The sequence below is a fragment of the Diabrotica virgifera genome, chromosome 2, assembly GCF_917563875.1.
Source record: "Diabrotica virgifera virgifera chromosome 2, PGI_DIABVI_V3a".
Taxonomy (NCBI): Eukaryota; Metazoa; Arthropoda; class Insecta; order Coleoptera; family Chrysomelidae; genus Diabrotica; species Diabrotica virgifera.
Window position 1 is genome coordinate 37,603,660 of NC_065444.1, and position 23,362 is coordinate 37,627,021.

The following is a 23,362-nucleotide window of genomic DNA, read 5'->3' on the forward strand; positions in this document are numbered from 1 at the left end:
CGTCTTAATTCGTCTTTTTCTAAGTATTATCCCCTAAGAACGCGTCTGTCGTCGCTGTGATGTTATAATCGACTGCATGTATTCGTTCTAGTTCCCTACGCTAAAACCAACCCTCTTAGGCTAATATCTTTTTTCCTGTGAAAGAACCCAATTAAAATTGGTTCAAAGTATGTACCGACCCGCCGCCGTCTTTTTCCAATAAACTAAAACTATAAAGTTAAAAATAGTCCGCTACCGTCGCCGTAATCCCCAATTCGTTCTGCACATCTGGGCCAACGTCCATATGTGAGACCCTTATCCCGTTCTCGTACTAATAATTAAGAAAAATGATATACAGGGGAATTTAAAATATAAGGTAAACTATTTACAATCCTACAGTAATATCTCTATTAATGAGAATTTTCTTTAGTTTATGGAAGGTGGTCTGGTTTTTTCGATGTGTATTCTTATTTCTTTGTTTATATCCCAGTTATCGTTAACGTTTACACCCAAATAGGTGATATTGTGGATTCTTTCTAATTTTCGTTCGCACACTCAACGAACCTGGAAACATCCACAAACTATGCGACATATAGCACAATATAACGCCGATATTACTGCGATGTACAGGTCATGGCATAATCCAAAAAACAAACTACAACATATACTATAGTTGCCATAGAACTAGACATGAATTTGGGACAGCCTTTATAGTCAATAATAAAGTCAAGCATTTGGTTATAGATTTTAAGCCGATTAATCCACGAATGAGCTGCTTAAGGATCAAGGGCAAGTTTTTTAATATTAGTCTTATTAATGTACATTCCCCAACAGAGGACAGGGAAGACGAAGATAAAGACGAATTCTATGATGCATTAGAAAGAGCATATGACAGTTGTCCCAGAAGTCACATTAAAATAGTAATCGGTGATCTGAACGCAAAAATCGGAAGGGAAGAAATATGTCTACCGCACATCGGTAAATATAGTCTCCATAATAATACCAATTGGAATGGACACCGAGCAGTCACCTTCGCAGCCGCAAAGAACATGATCGTAGGAAGCACATGTTTTCTACACAAAAAAATACATATGGGAACTTGGACCTCGCCCGATGGATTAACGAACAACCAAATTGATCATGTGATCATAGATGCTAGACACTTCTCAAACTTGATGGATGTCCGGACCTATCGAGGCGCCAATATTGATTCAGATCACTTTCTAGTTGGCACAAGAATTCGAGCTAGAATCTCAAACGCGAAGAAGGAGAGAAGTACCAAAACAACGCGCCTTAATATTGAACTCCTCAAAAATCCGCAAACGGTAGAAAGGTTTCAAAACTGTATCGAAACTAACTGCATAATTAATGAGAATCTAACAATCAGCGAACAATGAGAAATGTGCAAAAGTAATATTAAAGACGCAGCAAATAATATTCTAGGGCCAGAAAAACCACCATCACGCAATGACTGATTCGATGCTGAGTGTGAGGACATTACAAGAAGAAAGAACGATGCATTTAAACAGATGCAGCAAAGAAGAACCCGAGAAAAACAACAAAAATATAAAGACCTTAGAAGAGAAGCGAAGTACATTCATAGAAGAAAAAAGAGAATTTATGAAAATAGCATACTGGAATAACTTGAGGCAATAAAACAGGAAAATCAAACAACAAAATTCTATAAAACTCTGAATAATGCAAGAAAGGAATTCAAACCAAGGCTAAGACTATGTAAAGATAAGGAGGGGCACATACTCAATACAAAAGAAGAAATATTGAAAAGGTGGATGGAACACTATAAAGAACTACTTACCATCGAAGTAGAAGATCCAAATTAACCACCCCCAGGAGCAACCAAAAATACACCATTAGAGCCTCCATCAATTCAAGAAGTACGGGATGCAATAAAACACCTAAAAAATAATAAATCTCCAGGAAGTGATGGTATGTCCGCGGAACTTATTAAATATGGAGGTGCTACTCTGACTAATCAAATATATAAAATAATACTGAGAGCTTTAAATGAGGAACAAATCCCGGAAGAGTGGTGTGTTGGAATCATTTGCCCGCTACACAAAAAGGGTGATCAATTGGAATGTAGAAACTATAGGGGAATAACCCTCCTTAATACAGCTTACAAAATATTTTCGAGTATCTTATATGGTCGCCTAAGTGCACATTCGGAGGAGCATCTTGGAGAATATCAAAGTGGTTTTAGGCCTGGTCGATCAACAACAGACCAGATCTTTGTGCTAAGGCAAATACTGGAAAAAACCAATGAATTCAATATCGACACATACCATCTTTTCGTAGATTTTAAATCGGTCTATGATAGTGTCCTAAGAAATAAATTGTATGAAGCCATGGATGAATTCCATATCCCTGATAAACTGATAAGATTGGTTAAGGCTACAATGCGTAAAGTCGTTTGCAAAGTCGAAATACAAGGCGAACAATCACAGGCGTTTTAAACGAATGTTGGGCTGCGACAGGGAGATGCGCTGGCGTGTCTCCTCTTCAACATAGCTCTGGAAAAGGAGGTCAGAGATGCCAGAATAGACAACAGAGGAAATATTTTTAATAAATCATCCCAAATTTTGGCATATGCAGATGACGTGGACTTAGTTGCCCGCACAACACGCAAACTAGAAGAAATGTATACCACCCTCTCAAATGCCTCAAAAAATATGGGCCTGAAAGTAAACGAGGAGAAAACTAAAATGATGGCATCAACACCCAACAATAGAGCCAGAAACATCGGTCACCAATTCACTGTTGATAACTCTACCTTTGAAGTGGTGGACAAATTCACATACTTGGGCTCCCTGATCACCAAGGAGAACGTCATGACGGAAGAAATCAAGCGAAGGATAATCCTAGCGAACAAATGCTATTTTGGACTGAGTAGACATATGAGAAGCAGAAACTTAGTCAAAAATCAAAAATAACCATATACAAAACCCTTATACCTAGAAAACCTTCTGCTTATATTTGAACGAAGGATCCTGAGAGGAATATTCGGTGGCATCTGTGAAAATGGTATTTGGAGGAGGAGGTACAACTACGAGGTATACCACAGATATAAACATATTTATATTTGGTGGTAAAGACGTAGTATCTCTTATAAGAATAGGAAGACTAAGATGGGCAGGACATCTAGCAAGATCACAGCATAACAACCCTCCTAGAAGAATCCTTATGTCACAACCTGTGGGAAGTAGAAATAGGGGTAGGCCAAAACTTAGATGGAAGGATGGTGTAGATGAGGATGGGAGAAAAATAGGCGCAACAGTTGGCAATGGATAGGACTGACTGGCGTAATAGACTTGGGAAGGTCGAGGCTCTTTCATAGGGCTGTAAAACCATTGATGATGATATCCCAGTTATCGTTAACGTTGACACCCAAATAGGTGATATTGTGGATTCTTTCTAATTTTATTCCATACGTTCTGATGTTCATTGGTTGTAACTTCGTTTTGCGGGCAACCATAAGTTTTCTCTTAGAATCAAGAAGTTTTAGCCCATATTCAACAAGTGTTTCAGTCTTCTACTCTCTCAATGTATACACCTTGCCCATATTAGATGATTTTGATTTATATTACATATATAATATTTATCTAAAATTGTTTATGTTGAATAGGTAATAAATAATAAGATATCGATGTTCCAAATTCATTCTCGGTCTGTCAACATTCTGTGCAGATCTGCTACATAAATACTGTACAATCTACACGAAATTTAAAATGTGCTATCTACACAAAATACCGTGTACTAAATAGCATTTCTTCTTTCAGGAATAAAAGCCAACGTCGTAGCAATATACGAACCTCCACAAGAAAGTTCGAAAGACTCGATCCATCTCCTTCCCGATGACAGAGAGGAAATCGTGGAACAAATGGCAGCATCTTTAGGTTTAAGACGTGTCGGTTGGATATTTACCGATCTTCTCGCTAAGGACGTTCAAACCGGCACCGTCAAATACATTCGAAACATCGATAGTCACTTGTTTTCTTCTCAAGAGTGCATAATGGCTGGCCATTATCAAAATATGTACCCCAATCCCACCAGATACGCATCCAAAGGGACTTTTGGGTCGAAGTTCGTTACGGTGTGTGTAACAGGTAAGAAAACGATGCTTTATTTATTAATTATTTCCGACAATTTGACCGTAAGGGGCTATCTTAGTGTAAAAGAACGAAATTCATATATTCATGTAAGCTTTGTGGTGACACTGACATTGGCAATTTGTCATTATTTTCATATAAATGAATTGGATTTAATTTTAAAAGTTTTTAGAAGTTCAACAGACGATTTAAGTTTTTATAATAATTGTAAAGCATGAACATTTATTTGTCGATTCTTTGTTTTTAGGTTAGTATTTTATCAGTTGATATTAGTTAAGGGAAAATTAAATAAACTTTGTTTTTAGACGAGAATCACATTGTGTTTTGCTTTGAGGAAAATCCAAAATCTTATATTCATACATGTAAAAATAATTTCATAAAAAAAATATTGAAAATTAAACGAGTTATGCGCCATCTGCTGGCACCGTGAAAAAAACATGGCTCCACTGCTGCAGTGTCTAATTGAGACTAATAGAGGTCCTGAAATATAAAATTTCAAAGTGATTATTGAATAAATTACTTTTAATGGGAAATAAGCCACAATTTTACCAAAAAAAAATGATTCTATTAACGTTTAACCCGATTTGGGCTTCGAAACGTTAATAGAATCATTTTTTCGGTAAAATTGTGGCTTATTTCCCATTAAGAGTAATTTATTATAAAAGTGATTATTGAAATATAATATGTCATTTTCTATACCATCAACTAGGATTTGTGAAAAATATTAAAATTTGGAAAAATTACGAGTGTTGAATTTTTTTTAATTAGCTAAAAAATTCTCAGTTTCAAATACCGCCAAATTGACATTTTGTATCCAATCAAAAAACCCCTAGTGGATGATATTGAAAATATCTTATATTTCAATAATCACTTTGAAATTTTTGTTCAGAATCTCTATTAGTCCCAATCACTGCATCAGTGGAGCTATGTTTTTTCACGATGCCAGCAGATGGCGCATGACTCGTTTAATTTTCAATATTTTTTTTACATGTGCTTCTTTTTATAATAAATGATCATGCAAATTTTCAAAACAACTGGTACAGTACTTTTTATTTTAGAAAGTTCCAAAAAAGTACATGAATTTCGTACTTTTACATTAGGATAGCCCCTTAAAAATGCATTTTATCCAATGAATATTCTTTTTTTCAAACGTTTTTTAGGTGATAAGACCAATCAAGTCCACATGGAAGGATACCAGGTGTCCAATCAGTGCATGGCGTTAGTACGAGACAATTGCCTTCTGCCCACTAAGGATTGTCCAGAATTAGGTTACGTCAGAGAATCGTCAGATAAGCAGTACGTTCCGGACGTGTATTATAAGGTGAGTCTTTTGCATGGTTTTACGACTATACCTACATACAACTCATTTTGACTTGAGTATATTTTTTCGTTCATCAAATTTAATTAGGTTCTGTTTTTTGAATTTATTTCTTGCGAGTGTTCAAACGGCAAGTCCTAACCTGCGTTTTTATTGTTGTTCTGAAGCTATATGCGTTTTTATTGCCACATGTTGGGTATTTCCTTATGGCTCAGGGAAATAAGTTTTACACAAAACTGACAGAGCACGCATTATTAGAGCACATATTATACACATGCGATATATACATTCTGCCCTACGTGTGGCCTTGTTACGTTTTAAAAATTCGACCATCTATATACTATTTTTATTAATAAGATTATTCCACTCTTTCATATCGTTTCCCACATTTCTCCTATTTCCTTAAATAAATAAGCGAATAAATAGCAGACTTTGAATTTGGTTGTCATGGATACGTTACGATAAGTCACCTTGACAGTTGTCAATTTTAAAATTGTTGTGCTGGTGTTGAACATAAGTTTTCAGGCAATTGGGCTTTTATAGACACCCTCATTGTGGAAATCGGCGTGAACTTATGATAAATTGAACTTGTGTAGTTGTCACACCGGGACGATACGTATGATACGGGACCTATTTCCAAGCCACCATTTTACATAGATGCCGTGACGATTCCTTGAAGCCATTCTGAAGGAAAATAATACCAGTTATTAGCCCTTAAACCACAGAATAGATAGGGGTAGAGTTATTGGTGGCAAATACTCTGTGCGAAGTAGAAGAGTTTTTTTTGTATCTGTACCCCCTTGAAAACCCTTCTGGCCAAAGGGTCTCCAATTACTTACAATTTCTACTTTTAGTTTTTCGTTTCGTTTTGTTCGCATTGTTTTGATTACGTCGTTGGATATGTTACTGGTTATTCGTCTCATTGGATACATCGCTGGATACCTCACTACAGATTTAAGATAAGGATTTTTATTAATTTATTTTTTTTATGCATTTATGTTCATTAGCCTTTATTAATTTTAGTTTATTTGTGAGTAGTACCTAGTGCGTTTTCGGTTTGTTATACTGGTTTATGTTTTACAGCGGTTGCGCCTGACCTCAGGCGACGCTTATAATTTTCGGTTAATTTTGAGGGCTAGCAGCCCTATTTGCTTTGTCGCAACTAGTTACTAGGTAGGTTATCGTTGTGGTTGTTCAATATTATTAAATTTGTTCAGTTTATTTTTTTTTTGTTAATTATTGCATATTTACGGTCTAAATTTATTTATTATTTATTTATTTATTATTAATAGATAATTTATACGTGAGGTATCCCTTAATTTCATTTGTTACATACACCACATGATTTGTACTGCGACAATTTGGTAGGTTTGAAGTTGCAGTCTACTTTAAGCGTGGACCGTGGGGCAAATCTGCCTGGCGCCCAGTTAATATCTATATTAAGGTTGAAAGAGAAGTCTCAACGAACCCCCCCATCTCCACTTGAGCATAGCGAGCTACGCCTTTGTTGTCATCCGACAGCCGGTGTAGCAACGTAGCGTCCGCGCACGAGCGGCGAGGCGTTGCATTTTACTTTTACAAGAATACTCTGGCAAATATATATTTTGGAATGTGTGTAATTTGTAGAACAATTTTGTTTTCAAAACAGATTTCAGTCCTCCATAAATAGTTTCTCATGAGTTTTGATGTAAAATAATTAAGGAAGTAGGAATTCAATAATTTAAAATTTCAATGGTTATGTAAACAAAAGGGTCAATACTCACAATCTTATCCTTTTATTGATGTTAAAAAAATTGCCTACCGGTTTCGGGACTTATAATTTATATCCCATCATCAGACCTAAATAAGAGGTCAAATTATTGTTTGTTGTTAAAACAGAACAAAAGTAAAAGAAGAACAAAAAACACCAATAAACTCCATTATTGAAATTTAGACGAAATACAGACAAAAACAGCAGTAACACAGAACAGAAGTACTTAACCAGATCAACTAGTACATATCATTTTGCCACATAATACACCTGAGTGAACGTGGTCCTATCATCGTGAGGAGATGATGACTTTGAATGCATTCACATACCCTAGCTTCAAGCCTACTTGTAACTGATACACACTAAGCATCAAAATTAACGCACCACCTTAAAAATGGGACATATTTGATGTCTTGTATTTCCTAAACCTGTTGTCCAATTTAAGTAATTTTTTAGTATATATTATAGCTTTATTCTTCAAGAATGTCGATGTAATAATATTATTGCTAAACATGTAAGTGTCATTGTATACCGGGTGTAAAAATGATAGTGTGTTTTTTCCTCAAAGTTTGGAACACCCTGTGGAATATTCTAGCGCATATAAAATATTGAAATTAAAACTCAACTGTAGCCTTAGGCTTTCTTAACATTTTGCTTTTTGGTTCATTCGCTTATGTGGGATAATAAAGAAGTTAGGTACTTTAACAACTAGCCATGTTATTCATCACTACAGTGTGTTTCTAAATAAGTGCCACATATTTAAGGGGTAATTCTGTATAAAAAAATAATGACCGTTTATTTTATAAACATATGTTCACAAATGCTTCGTTTCCGAGATACGGAATGTTGAATTTTTTCTTACTAATTAACGATTTATTTATTGATCTAAAACCGGTTGAGATATGCAAATGAAATTTGGTAGGGTTTAAGAGGTAGTTATTGCGTATTTTTTGACATACAATTAAGAATTTTACATTCACCATAGGCGTGCATACGGGATGTATCTAAAATGTTTATACCCGTAAGCACGCCAATGGTGAATATAAAATTCCTAATTAAATTCCTCTTCAAACGTACCAAATTTCATTTGAATATCTCAACCAGTTTTAGAGCAATAAATAAATCGTCAGTTTGTAAGAAAAAATTCAACATCCTGTATCTCGGAAACAAAGGATTTGCGGACATATGTTCATGTCATTATTTTTTCATGCAGAATTACCCCTTAAAGTTTGTCGCACTTATTTAGAAACACCCTGTATTGATGAATAACATTTCTAGTTGTTAAAGTACCTAACTTTTTTACTATCCAACATAAGCGAATGAGTCAAATAGCAAAATGTTAAGACAGCCTAAGGCTACAGTTAAGTTTTAATTTCAACATTTTATACACGCTAGAATATTCCACAGGGTGTTCCAAACTTTGAAGAAAAAACACACTATCATTGTTACACCCGGTATACAATGACACTTACCTCTTTAGCAATAATATTATTACATCGATATTCTTGACTAATAAAGCTATAATACACTAAAAAAATTACTCAAATCTTAAAACAGGTTTAGGAAATACGAGACATCAAAAATATCTTATTTTTAAGGTGGTACGTTAACTTTGATGCTTAGTATATTATGATCTTATCTTAACAACAAAAGATTGTTTGTTTTAACAACAAACAATTTGACCTCTTATTCTGGCCTGATGATGCGACATAAATTATAAGTCTAGAAACCAGTAGCCAATTTTTAACATTAATAAAAGGATAATATTGTGAGTATTGACCCTTTTCTTTACCTTACTATTACATTTATGGACTCACACTTGCAACCGTTTCATCAGTTTAGCATTTCCCTTTTGACGATTTCACCACCTGGTATGTCTGGTAGTATGTAGTTGATCTTTAATTTTCCTTGTAAGTAAGTATCCTGCCCCATAGAGTACTACTAGTCTTGATTACTATTCCCAGCTGCAACCTTGCATTTAATTCTTCTTCTTTCTTTCTGAACGTCTTGAATATAATACAGAGTAATCGTGATCGTGTTGTTTAGTTTACAATTATTGTGACTACCTGTCACAATAATTAAATATCACCTATTGGAACTACATAAAAGAACGGTGATCACGGTCGCTGTTTAAAATCACCGTGAAACAAAAATCACGGTTACTGATCAGCGTGATTTTAAAAATCACCACATTCACTATTTCTTACGAATATATCGATACTTATGAAAGGTTTGGAAGGACTATTCAAATAACACGAAAATCAATTGCCATTTTTTATTTAAATCCATTCTAAAATAAAGTCGTTTGACAATGAAAATCTGCCGTGTCATTATCTTGGGTGGCATCATTTTTCGTTTTTAAGAATTCTACATTACAAAAATAGACGAGGAGACAAAATAATCATTAAGCTTTACAGTATTTTGAAATTTTAAACATTATGAGGCCATTTTGATAAGTCAACGGGGATAACCGTTTATCCTTTTTCTTATCCATTTAGGTACTACTACAGTGGTCATCCCTGTATTAACATCAAAGTGGTACCGGGTGTATTTCGGAGAAGGTACTACTACGTCATTAAAGATTACATTTAAAACAGTTATTTTTAATCGTATTTCGGCATGCCTTTTACAAGACACGTAAAATGTGATTATGGATTTGCTAACAGCTTTTGATAGCGTCTGACAACTAATTAAACTTCTTTCTTATCGTATTTGATGTGGTTATTTAATACAGGCTTAGAAATAAACCAAATCAAAACGAAATATGTAATGTGTGCCAGAAAAGGCACAGGTAATACAAAGTATTGTATTGAAAAATACAATTACGAATTATACAAAACCGAGTATTCCTTCTGTGCGAAGGTAGAATGGGTAATAAGCAATTTGAATTTAGAAATGGGGTAGAAACTGGAGAGTTACTATTTTGTATACGCGTTCTCTTAAAAAAGTTGTGAGTTTCATCTATTTCGAGAAAGCATTTGACAGAGTACAACTCGTTACACTTTTCGATTACCTGCCAAACTAAACTGCCAAAATATTACCTAGCAGTCTCTATCCAAATTGGAGATAGTCGTACTGAAACACTACCCATCAAATGTGGAATACGACAGGGTTGAGTTTTGTCACCCAGTCCTTTTAATCTACAGTCTGAAGAAATCTTTAGGGAGAATTAGGGAGAAGTGGAGAATGCTGACAGCCGAGGAAAGATTCACCAAACAAGGAGAATCCTAAAGACATCGTTAAATTTATCAACACATGATACAGATTAATAGGACATGAAGAAAAGAGACCTAAGAGAAAGATTCACCAAACAAGGAGAACCATAAAGACATCGTTAAATTTATCAAGACATGATACATAATATGTAATATGTATTAATAGGACATGAAGAAAAGAGACCCAATACTAGAATTAGAAAAACTTCCAGATATAAATATAACAGGAATCTATCTTAAAATCAAAGCTGGATAGAACAATGCAGAGAAAAATAAACGAAAGAGTGTAGCAGTTGGTTGATCAATAACCAGTTGCTCTTTGGACGGCCCTGCTTCCTGTGCCGTGTGTTTATAGTTCAGAATTTGTTGTGCGAATAGTTTTCAGTCACTCTAATTACCAAATCAATGTTGCCTAATAATTCGTCCAAGTCTCCAAAATACACCCTTAACACATTTTTCACACGAATACTAATGATAAATTTACAATGTTACAACGATTTTTTTCTAATCCTAGTACGATTTGTCTGCACAAACATTTATGCTTTACATTTATTAAGGGGTTGAAATTGTACTATACATGTACTAACGTGGAAGATGACGGAGGTATTCCAGGGATGGTTATCCTACACCGTTACGTTACTAGAGAAAAATACGAAGATCGTATAGATATAAAAGGGTTCTTAAGCGTAGTTTTCGGTACCGACAACGATAAACGGGTACCACATTGACGAGACATTCAAACGTTTACTATTTACTAGGGTTGTGTAGGATATATCCCTGGAGGGTGGTCATGAATAAATATATTATTAGTCGCGTACTAAATCAATACAGATCACGATATAAAAATCACTAGAGATACAAAGAAAAGTTGGTTTAGGTTATGCTGCATACGGCAAACTAGATATTGTTCAATTATCAATTATCGCACACAGTTTACATTCTGTGAAGCTTTGGGTACACAGGAAGCCCTCTTTACTACTCAAGTTCTATTACCCAGATGCACAGACTTTCTGAACTTCTTTGTGTATCTCTGGATATTCGAGAAATCCCATTTACTACCCAGATTATATTTTAAAGCTGCGCAGACTTTCTGAAATCCTCCGCGAAGCTTAGGGTACTCGAGAAGTCCTATTTAACACCCAGGTTCTATTTCAAATATGTCTGAAAATCTCCGTTAAGCTTTGCATATACGAGAAGCCCTGTTTACTACCCAGGTTCTAATTAAAAAATGCACAGACTTTCGGAAGTTCTCCAAAGAGTGGATAACGAAAAAAACACAAAAGACAAATAATGGGATAATGCTAACTTCAGTTGTATATTGAATAGAAAGAGTTTGGTACGGGAAGAGGACATATTTCCTGGCACCATAATCTAAGAACTTGGTTCAATGTTCAATATTGTCTGTTTAGCAGGCTTATTTTAAGAACCTATAAAAAGGTCAAAATACGGACAGGCACTACAAGAAGAATGGTTGCCTTGGTTGATGTGTTTTTGGTCTGTTATCCTCGTTTTCCTATATAGTTTCCCTATGACTTTTCTCCTAATAAAAGGTGGAGCAATGTCAACTAAAGGGTAATTTTATTTACCGGGTGTGGGTTTTAGACATGATGATATTATTTTGATCGAGCGAGTATATACAGATGGGCTGGATCCACACTGATAAGCTGAGTAGTCTGCCGTAGAAAAACAAAGCGCCATAACCGAGGTGCATAGTACAGTTGATTGGGCTCCAACTTGTTCTAGTTAGCTTGCGTACTATTTATAGTTACACCTTGGTCTTTGTGTAACTCCTTGTTAGACCTTGGTATTGTGCAAAATAATAGAATAACTCGACCACTGGGATACTAACGTGTATACTAAATATATTTGAATGTAGTGTCGAATGGAAAAAAGAAATAGAAAAAGAAAGGTATTTCAAAACATCCTAGAGAACAAAAAACAAAAACCACAACTGATAACCTAATACTATAGCCATACAAAAGTTTGCACAAGAAGCTTTATGTTCTAGTGATTTTTTCTTCGTAAATTACGTTATCTAATTTGATTTAGTACGTGAATAACTATCATAAACAAATAACTGACAGTACCTTTCATCATTATCAAAATAAATAACAAAAATTGACCTTGATACGCAGATTACTTCAATTGAATTATGATTTTGTGGATTTTTTCTTTGCTAAAGATAGTTTGTTTGATAAAACTGTGCAAGTATTTATAAACAGTACAAACTTGGTTGCTTTTTCGTAGATATTTAGTTCCATAAATTATTTACTATATAGACGAGATGTACTAGACGTAATTCTGAAAATAATCAAGTCTATATGTCAACTTTGTGGTGCAAATAAAACCTTTTTCAGTTTTATATACCTAACTTGGCACGTCCTTTGTCAATTCAAAGATTTATGTAGTATAGTCGTTATCTTCTGCTATTAGTATTCAGTGGAAATAACTTGTAAATGTGTCAAAATGTGGAAATTCCATACTCTAAATAAAAAATACATGTGGTGTTTTGTAAATTCTGCTTTTCATTTCTTTTTTGGATATTTTATTTCTCCATATTGTTTCATTCAGGCAACTTGTTGCTCTGTTTGCTCTATTTAGTTGATCTTCCACTTCTGTTTCTGTAGCTAGATAGTGTGATGTGTAGATATTTAAACTCCATCACTTGTTCTGTTATCTGACTATCTATCTTTAATAGACATCTTGGTAGATTTGCTGTTATAACCATGCATTTTGTCTTTTTTGGAGAAATTAACATGTTAAATTTTCTGACGGTCATATTAAATTGGTGCAGCATACCTTGTAAACAATCTTCACCTTGAGAGATTAGCATAGCATCGTCCTCATAGCATATTATTTTAAGTTGTTTGTCTGTCATTTGGTATCTTATCTTAGTTCTTACATTTTTTATTATTTCATCGATGTTCAAGTTGAAACATAGAGGACTCAGGGAATCCCACTGTGTTATCACATTGTCGTCGGCTTCAATTAGATCAGTTGGTTCTTCTTCTACTGTGTTGTTTTGGTAGATATTTTCGATCGTTTTGATTATTTGCTTACAATAGAAATAATACAAATTAAAAGATGCCTTGCATGTTCTATTACATTCCTACTCATTGTGACTTTTATTAGAGCTGCAAGTGGCTCTGTTTATATATCTCCTGCACAGTTATCCGGAATTGAGTATAGAAAAAGTTATTTTCATTCAACTACAAGTGGCAGTATTGATTTACAAATAATTTTCTGTTGCTTTAAACATTATTTAGAATGTCTTTACACACTTACGTATTACAGAACTCCAAGGTCGTTTTAAAATGAGTCAATTTAATCGAGTTAAGAGAAGTTAGTGTATTTACAATTGTGCAAATATTTGCAAGTGAAAAAGCTGTGCTCAAATTGATTGCCGTGTTTGGCGCAGTCGATTCAGTGAAATCGCTAGCCAAAGAAGTAGATTAGGTACATGGTACATGAATGTTGGAAAACCAACTATAATTTTATAAATTTGAAGAAGAACGAAGAAGAATTTGCAGAATCGCTTCCACACAAAAACCACTTCAGCTTTCTCATCCCAGCAGTCTCAAAATAGTAACTCAACGAAGTTCATCGCTCTCCGCATTTTTTCTCCCGTACATACAAAAGCAAAGTAATTTTAACAAAGTGTATAGTGTTTGTATTGTTAATAAATTGGTAAAGAAAAATCGAGTGTACAGTAATTTCATCCCCAAAAGAGGCGAACAACAGAATCGGCAACCTACAACCTACAATTTGACAGGTCGTCACAAGGGTTTGACGCTTAACAGGAAATTTTTGGACGAACCAGCTTTTTTTTCAATAGGAGTAGATAGAAGCACGCTAAAGGTGACCGAATAGCGAATGTTATTTATAACGTGATTGACGTATTTGAAGAAGTTGCTGAAAATGCGAACAACGTTTGCCTGGTCTGGTCATTTGCAGACCATAAAAGAATGTTCCAGAGAAAGAAATCTGGATCAAATTGGGTAATTGCGGAAACTGAAACGTATTGTGGAGGATAGTTGGAAAGACAAAATGGGATAGATTAAGCAACGAGACTATTAAGAGAATGGCCAATCAAGAACCAATAATGAATAAAACAACACAGAGAGAAATGAACTGGTATGGGCATATGATGAGGATGCAACCTAACATAATTACAAGAAAAGTCCAGGAAGCACCGTAAACATCGTAAACAGAAAAAGAGGTAGACTAAGAAAAAACGGATATAACAAGTAGTAGAGAAGGGAAAAGTTAAACAAAAATCACTCGAGGAATTAAAAACAATGCCAGGAGATTGAAAAGAATGGAAGAATGAATTGAATGGGTGAATTGAAATTAAAACAGCTAGCCCAAATCCGACACCATGATAGGGTAAAAGGAAGGGGAAAAAAGAAATAGTTTATGTTGTTGTTTTTTTTAATTGACTCTTTTTAACACGACTTAGCAGTATTTATATCACTATTGAAAATCATTAAACTCACATGAAGGTTATTGTCAACATTTTCATGTATTTAAATACAATGTAGAAATAATTTGTTTTTCACACCATAACTGACAATTTATCAAAAAAACTATTAAAAATAAACAACTACGTACTAATTACTCATATTTCCTAATTTTTTTTTAATTTGTCGTTAAATTGTCAGCCATTTTCGGTTCGCGCAGATTCAAAGTATGTCAGTAAAAGTAAAAATCTTAAACCAAAAATAGCGAATGATGAAACTTAGTGAACATTTTAATTTTTCTCTATAAAGCACCAACAATTAAATCACCTGCAGCTGGTTAAAAGAGCTAAAACACTTTTCATAACATCTACTTAAATATTAAATACATCTCTTGTAAGTTCTAACACTGGAAAACTGATAATAGGTGGAGTTGGTTGTTGACTGTCAACATTTTTCGCTTTTACTTAAAAAAAGGAGTGGGATCTAGAGTTTTAGATCCCACTCGATGGTGTATTATCTCATTGTACGAAGGCAAAAAGACATTTAAAGATCCTCTTCTAAACGTAAGTTTAGTTAGAAGAGGAGGAGTGGAACTGAGATAACACCATTTTTTGTTGCACTAAAAACTGTAAAATACGTATACATAAAAGCCTTGTAAAAAATCAACCTACACCTTTGATATTGTGTGCAAAATTAGGTTTTGTGATGCTTAACTAACCCTCAAAATATCAGCTCAGTCCAGTATTTAGTTTAAAACTTACTCAAATCAATGTTATCCCGGTCAACTAAAACTTTAATTTGGGAAAGATCCTATTACATTTTTTTTATTTTGACTGGGCTAGTGTACTATCAGTACTATGTTTTAGTAAGTAGAGACATATATATCTACACCTACCAGTATTGAAATAGAGGATTACATTATTTGTGAACTAGCTAAGATGGCTCTAAGAATTGCCATCTACTGAAATATCGCTTATGATTCGTTTCCTTATTACTAAAGGTATTAAGAAATAACGTTATAGACGAAGTACATGAGCTAGGGCCTTTAAAAATGGTCGCATGAATTTTCGGGAATATTTAAGTCACCGACAACCTATTTCTATAAGAATAACATTCAAGACACGGTTGTAGGATAGTTTCATTAAAAACATGCTTCATATATTAAATATAAAATAAAACACACTAATCCACCATAGTATCAGTTTTCCTCTACATTCTGGTCCTCTTCGTACGAAATTTGTCTTTTACGATTACATATTGTCGTGTAGATGGCGCTAGAAATAAAATGTGTCGAAATGGTGTTATTGACAGATGACATTTATTAATTTTAAGGTGTGAAAACTGTGTTTTATATTACCAGCGGCAGCGCTATGTTTATCAACCTAACATCCTTTGTTTTTAGGTTGTGTTAATTTTTATAAGCATTACTATATTTTGTACTCATTAATAGCTTTCTTTCGGTGGTAGGTATCAATAATTATCATCGTTAGATGATTTTGATTGTTGTTAGCGCTGTCAATTACCATGATTTTCGTTTTGTCTCTGTTCATTGTAAGACCCATCGTTAAGCTTACTTCTTCAATCCGTTGTAGCAGGTGAATCAGTTCAACCTCGGAACTAGCGAGAATGGTTGTATCATATTATGCATATCTCAAGTTACAAATCTTCTTCCCGCTGATAGTAGAGAGATATCGAAACCCTATTTAACATCGTCCTTTAATAAAAGATCCTTTATTTTGACATAAATAACCATGCTTATATGTCAAAAGTGTCAAAATAAAGGATCTTTTATTACCAAACGACGGTTTCGATATCTCTCTAGTGACGCCACCGTTCCAGTCCTCAGTAGCTTTCCGCATTATCTATTTACCAATTGTATGTTGAATAGAATTGGGCTTAGTATGCAACCTTGCCTCACGCTCTTAGTGACCCTGAAATTTACGGTTAGTTCCTCATTTACTCTAATTCTGGCGTAATTGTTATTGTATAGTTTTAATTAACAGTTTCAGATGATTCGTGGCTCCTATTTTAGACAAAACCTGTCACATTTTACTCCATTTGGCAAGTCGAAAGCTTTATTATAATCTATGAAGCACAGATATGTCGCGATGTTGAATTCTCTGGATTTTTCTATAATCTGTCGTACGTTTAAAAGTTGTTTCCTAGTACCACGTCCGGGGACGAAACCCACTTGTTCCTCCGCAATTTCATGAAGTAAAAAGGGCTTTATTATCCCTAGAATTATGTGTAAAAGTATGTTACTGCAGTGCTACATAAATCTTTCGCTCCCTTTTTATGAATGAGGATATACAGGATGTTTCAAATTTAGCACAAAATATGAAGATTTAACCTAAAACACTTAAATGAAATATTCCTCCTGACCGAGATACAGAGTGTTTTATTACAAATATCCTAAAATGATTTTAGCCCATTGTTTTAACACCTTCCAATATTTTACGTTCAAACTTAACAAACGGTTTACACATGTTAGAATACTTAACTAGTGTTAAAAGATAGTTTTCCGCTGTTACCAGAGGCGTGCTGTAGGGATTTATACTTAATTTTCCCCCTCACAATCTACGCCGCTGTCGTAATAATCATTTCAGCATGTTTTTTTTTATTCTTTGTTACTTTTTACATACATTAACAATGTTTGATTCTTTTGTTACTTTTGTCTCAGTGCGATAGAGTGAGTAGTTTTGAAGTTATTTGCGTTTAAAGGTAGTGGATTCAACAAGATTATCTATTTTAAACATTAAATCAGATGTGTTTAAAATACACATAATCTTAGTGAATCCTTTACCTTTAAACGCAAATAACTTGAAAACTACTCACTCTATCGCATTGAGACAAGAGGATGATACTTACGTAAAAAGTAACAAAGAATCAAAAAAACATGCTGAAATGATTATTACGACAGTGGCGTAGATTGTGAGGGGGGAAATTAAGTATATATCTCTACATCACGCCTCTGGTAACAGCGAAAAACTATCTTTTACCACTAGTTAAAGTATTCTAACATGTGTAAACCGTTTTTCAAGTTTGAACAAAAAATATTGGAAGGTGTTAAAACAATGGGCTAAAATAATTTTAGGATATTTGTAATAAAACACTCTGTATCTCGGTAAGGAGGAAAATTTTATTTAAGTCTTTTAGATTAAATCTTCATATTTTGTGCTAAGGTTTCTCCAGTTACTATATGGACTAATGAAACACCCTGTATAGCGAGTTTATCCAATCTTCAGGCCACTTACCTGTCTCCCACACTCTTTGACAAATTTGATGTGTTATATCCATTCCAACGTAATCTAGAGGTCAAATCATTTCAATAGGTATGGTATCTCGACCAGCAGCTTTATGACGTTTTTGTCTCGTTAGCTCAGTTATCATCATTGATAGCAAAGTGGTTTGGTGTAAGGGAACATGTTATCTGCTTTATTTTTTAAACATGTCTTTGGTCTCAGTTTTAGTTTTATGCCTTTCTATTTCCATTCAGATTTTGTTCCAAGTGTGTGTTGTTATTCCTTTTGCAGAGTCGTTTTATTTGAGCTTTCAGCGCTTTATATGCCTCTTATGATTGCAATTGTTCAGTCGTGTAGCTTTTAAGCACTTCCTCTCCTGTATTTTAGTCTATGTGTCACTTACATTTAATTTATTGTTTCCCACCTTTAGACGTATCGGACGAGTTTGGCAACTGCGAGAGTTTTAGATGACATATCGCTCTGATACGTCTAAAGGTGGGAAACAATAAATATAATGTAAATTTAAAGGTTTTTATCGCTAAATTTCCCAACTCTACTAGTTTCATTTCTTTTTATATCACAACTTCATATGTTTTCCATCGTTTGCGTTATTTTGCCGGTTATTAGTGCGCTCATCACTGTATATTTCTTAATGTTATATCATATAATGTCATAAATGAATCAATTTATGAACCAACCTTTTTGATTGGCCAACTACCTATACATATATGTATTCCTAAAAGACATCTCTTCGTGATATAGAATTAAAAAACTAAATTATTATAATTTGTATTCGATCTAATTTGAAGAAACAACATCGAAAAATAAATCGATCACGTCTGATATATAGATATTCGTCCTTAAACTTCAACACGTTTCTTAGATTTACATCAAATTTACATCTCAAAACGATTATGTGTAGGAGATTTCGCTTTAGGCATTAGGACATCTATTTAGGCTACAAGTTACACTAAGTTAAACTTTAATCTGCTATCTCACTTTTCAATCATATCTTTTTGTACTTTGGATTATTCAAAGAATCTACATAGACATTTAAGAAACTTTAAATTTATTCTCTTTCGTTAGAAATGTACGATTAAGGTCCAGCGCCCACAACGTAACTGTTTTAAAACAACGGTTGGAAACTAGTTGGAAACCAGTTTCAGGCGGATCGCCTCGTGGGTGAATGAATCGCCATGCGTGATAACAAAATAGTTGCGAATGAGACCGGTTTCAGAATAGTTTTAAAACAGTTGCACCGTGGTTGCTGGACCTTAGGGATCGGCGTTTCGAAAAAGATATACACTATGTATACGTAAATAACTAATTCTTCTCAAGGAGGTGATTTTAAAATGGTGTTGTCAGTGTTTTTGAGGATAGTGTACTTATAGATCTCAACTTTAACTCGAGAGTCTCTAAGGAAACACTTTATAAGCAATATAGAGAACAAAGTAATGACAAAATTTAACACGTACGACTGAGAGAAAAGCAGATAAATAGCACTGAAGAAAAGACTGGTTAAACATTATAAACAACTAGTCTAGAAATAACAATTTGAAGGAAAGGAGCAGAAAAGGCGACCTTTCATTGCTGAACCTCTCTCCCAAATAGTTCTTAATTACCCCCTACAGGGGGTCCTACAGGCCAACCTTCAGGACAGTAAGGCAGCTTCAACAGAGCTTATATAACAGAAGTCCCTATTATTATTGTCCATCCTATTTCTGTCCCAAATAGTTGTTAATGACTTTAAATCAGCTTCGACCGATTTTATATTAACAGAAGTTCCTAGGACTTGTATGATAGTTTATGGAAGACTGGCAGTAATTGCCTGCATTTCGACCGGTATAGAAAAGATGTCTTCCAGAAAAGAGAAGAGTAGAAAAATAGATTTCCCGTGATCAACGCGTCTTTCCATGGCGTCGTTCAGTTCGTTACTCTACGGTCTTCGCGGTCTACCTCTTCTTTTTTTTTTTTCTTTCGTTGGACTCACTAAATCTCTACATATATGTAATATCATATAGGCCACTACAATAGCTTACGTCAATGTTTACTCGAATTGTACTGTACTATGAAGTGTCACGCTTTAAACCTCAAAATCTCGGAAATAGACCTATTTTTTGAAAATGTAAATAAACAATTTGAAGCAAATTTAATTGGTATATTTGTTGTCTATTAAAAATCTTCGATGAAGCTATAATACTCACTCACGTATACTATAAGAGATTCCTACAAAAAAAAAAACAACTTTACGCTGTAAACATCGAGATGACAAGGCGGCTACGAAAACCGATAAACAAAACATCCATTTTTGTAGATAAGACTCAAGATATTGGATTACGTAAGTATATAACAAAACAAACGATATTGGTAAACGGGCATAAAAATCTTATCAATATTGTAACAATACGATCGTCATCACTGAATACAAACAATTAATATTTTTTGTAGTACAATTTCACATTAAGACTTTTATCAACCTTACGAGGACTGAGTGTTTATGGCATCACGTTTGTTAATAACATGTGATCCAAAATTATTGTCACCATAGGTGGCTCTGAACGACAGAGATAGCTATACAGTTCATGTCTGTTATTAATTCAGATATACTTTCCAGTTTACGTCAACTTTGACAGATACTTTTCAGTGTACGTACGTCAACTTGAAAACACTATAATTGAATATAAAAAGTAGCAAAGGAAGCAAAATTTTAACTTTATACGAATTAAAAGGTCTTGAGATTGGGTATCTTTTCAGCGTGTTTTCAATCTTTATTCTTTGTTTGGAAAAGTGATCATAACAACACTGAAAATAGCCGCAGTTGGCCGCGACGTCACACTCCGGCGGTTTTTCAGATTAAAACGTAATTTTTTGCACGGATAGCTTTGATTCCAATAATTGTGGATCGTTCGTTATTATCATCTATTGAAAATATAACGTATCATCTACATTGGCGCTAAAGCCCTACTTGACTATCGATCTAAGTTTATTTTTCCATTCGATCCTATTCTTTTCCACTTGGTTCCAGCAACATAGACGCATATAACATTATACTATGTTCGTTGGTTCCAGTTTGCCACATTGAGTTTCCTGGCATTCTTTCCTCATATGGGTAGTGAATCACGAGCAAGAGCCACACTCGTGGTGACACTAATCTTAATAAAATAAATATAGACGGCTTCTCCTTTTCTTCTTGACTGGCGTGACAACTCGTGTTGAGTCTTCGCCTCATCCACTATAGCAATCCATCTTGTACGATATTGCGCTTCCATTTCCCATTGTACCCAAATCCTAGATAAATCGGCTTCAAGATCATCCATCATCTACTGATCGTGAACGGCCGCAGCTCAACGGCATGATCACTGGCCTCATACGCCAGAGCACGCGGGTTCGAGCCCTGCCAACGACAATCAATTTTTCATTTCTAAAAATGATACGAGCCGTTTCACCATGCCTCGGAGAGCACGTTAAGCCGTCGGTCCCCTGGGCTAGGGTACATCGACACCTAATTACTTGAAACAGCGTTAAAGTTGTAAATGGCGCCGGAACAATCCGAAAGGATCTCCCCGGCAAAAATGCCATACTGTCTTCCTCTGATCTTACCACATGACGTGCCCATATTGTACCAGAGTCACCAATTCAGCATTGCGGCGCTTTCTCCACCCTCCTGTCAATTCATCTCTTTGAGAACCAAATATCATTCTAATAACCTTTCTTTCAAATATCAGCAGCTTCTTTATTTCCTGCTGATGTAGAGTTCTTGTTTCACTTCCATATATATGTAACTGGGCGAATAATTGATATGTACAGTGTACAATCTTAATTTAGATTGTCTTTAGATGATAGGGAGTATAATGCTCGATTTCCCGCAGCTATCCTTGCTGAGATCTCTTTTTCTATATGGTTGTCATCTGTGATTACCGCCCCCAGATATTTAAACTCTTTTACTACTTCGAAGTTGTGGTCATTAATAGTTACGTTGCCTAAATCTTGATCTTGGATTTTTGGTTACTAGCATGAATTTCGCCTTCTCTTCATTTATTCGAAGACCCAGACTACCTGTTTCTTACTTGAGTTGTCAAAACACCTCTCTCGCCTCTCTTGTAGAATAAGCGACTGCATCTAGTTCATCAGCAAGGGGCCAACAATAGTTATGATACTAGATTCGCCAATCCCCCTGTCTAAGGCCGAATAGCAACGGTGATAAGGGGTCTCCTTTCCTTTCATTTCCGAGTCTCTTACCATTCTCTTACACGTGTCTCTGGGTCTACCCGTCATCAGAGACACTTGTAAGAAGACTGAACTTAATCAAAACGTATCGGCAGGTTGACAATTATAGTAAAATAATATAACAAAATATGCATTTAGCGACCTATAAGGAGGAAAGATAAGGTTAGTGTGGATAGCATAGCGATTAAAGCACACTGTAAAACCAAGCTTAATCAAGCCATTCAGAGCGTTGCTAAGAATATTTGTATTCTACTAATACATTAACGAAAGAAATGGAAGTCTTAAATACAATCAAAACCAGAAAATTGGAATATCTCGGACATATTACACGTGGAGAGAGATACAGCTTGCTCCAATTGATTATGCAGGGACAGATTCAAGGAAAGAGAAGCATAGGAAGACGCAGAATATCGTGGCTGCGCACCTGAGAGAATGGTACGGATGTACATCAAATGAACTTTTCAGAGCAGCCGTCTCCAAAGTCCGAATAGCTATGATGATTGCCGACCTCCGTCGCGGAGATGGCACTTGAAGAAGAAGAATACATCAACAATTTACCCATGTAAATCAACATTATTTTTGTACTCTTTTCGTTGGTAAGAACGAGAAACAAAATAAATATACAGGGTGCGCCAAACCTCTGGTTTTCTTTGATTACGGCTAAATTATGGGATATACAAAAAAATGTTTTTAACAAAATTAATGTATATCGAAACCGTCTATAATTTAAAATTATTTTCGATTATACAGGGTGAGTCAGAACGACGGTACGAACCAAAGTTATGTTTTTTTAAATGGAACACCCTATATATTAAATCATTTTTGAATATATTCTTTAAAAATATTAATAATTTGTATAAGGTATTATAGGCCTAAAGTTAACAATTTTCGAAATATTTACACTTTTATTGAGAAAAATGGTAATATTCAAAGGGCTGTGAATTAGGCTTTCAAGGTAATAAAAATTTAAATGATATGCCAAAGTTTTTTTAGTTTACTGTTATTTTTAAATAAATTAACATATTTGACATATAGCCATAGAGT

General features: G+C 34.7%; 1 protein-coding gene across 1 annotated transcript in view; it reads left to right on the forward strand.

Moving 5' to 3' along the window:
• LOC114329631 (nuclear protein localization protein 4 homolog) overlaps window positions 1-23,362 on the forward strand; it is an 89,945-nt gene that overhangs the window by 15,472 nt on the left and 51,111 nt on the right. The window contains exons 6-7 of the mRNA XM_050643590.1: window positions 3,777-4,103; window positions 5,267-5,427. Coding sequence (XP_050499547.1) covers window positions 3,777-4,103; window positions 5,267-5,427 — 488 coding nt within the window. The remainder of the gene's footprint in view (window positions 1-3,776; window positions 4,104-5,266; window positions 5,428-23,362) is intronic.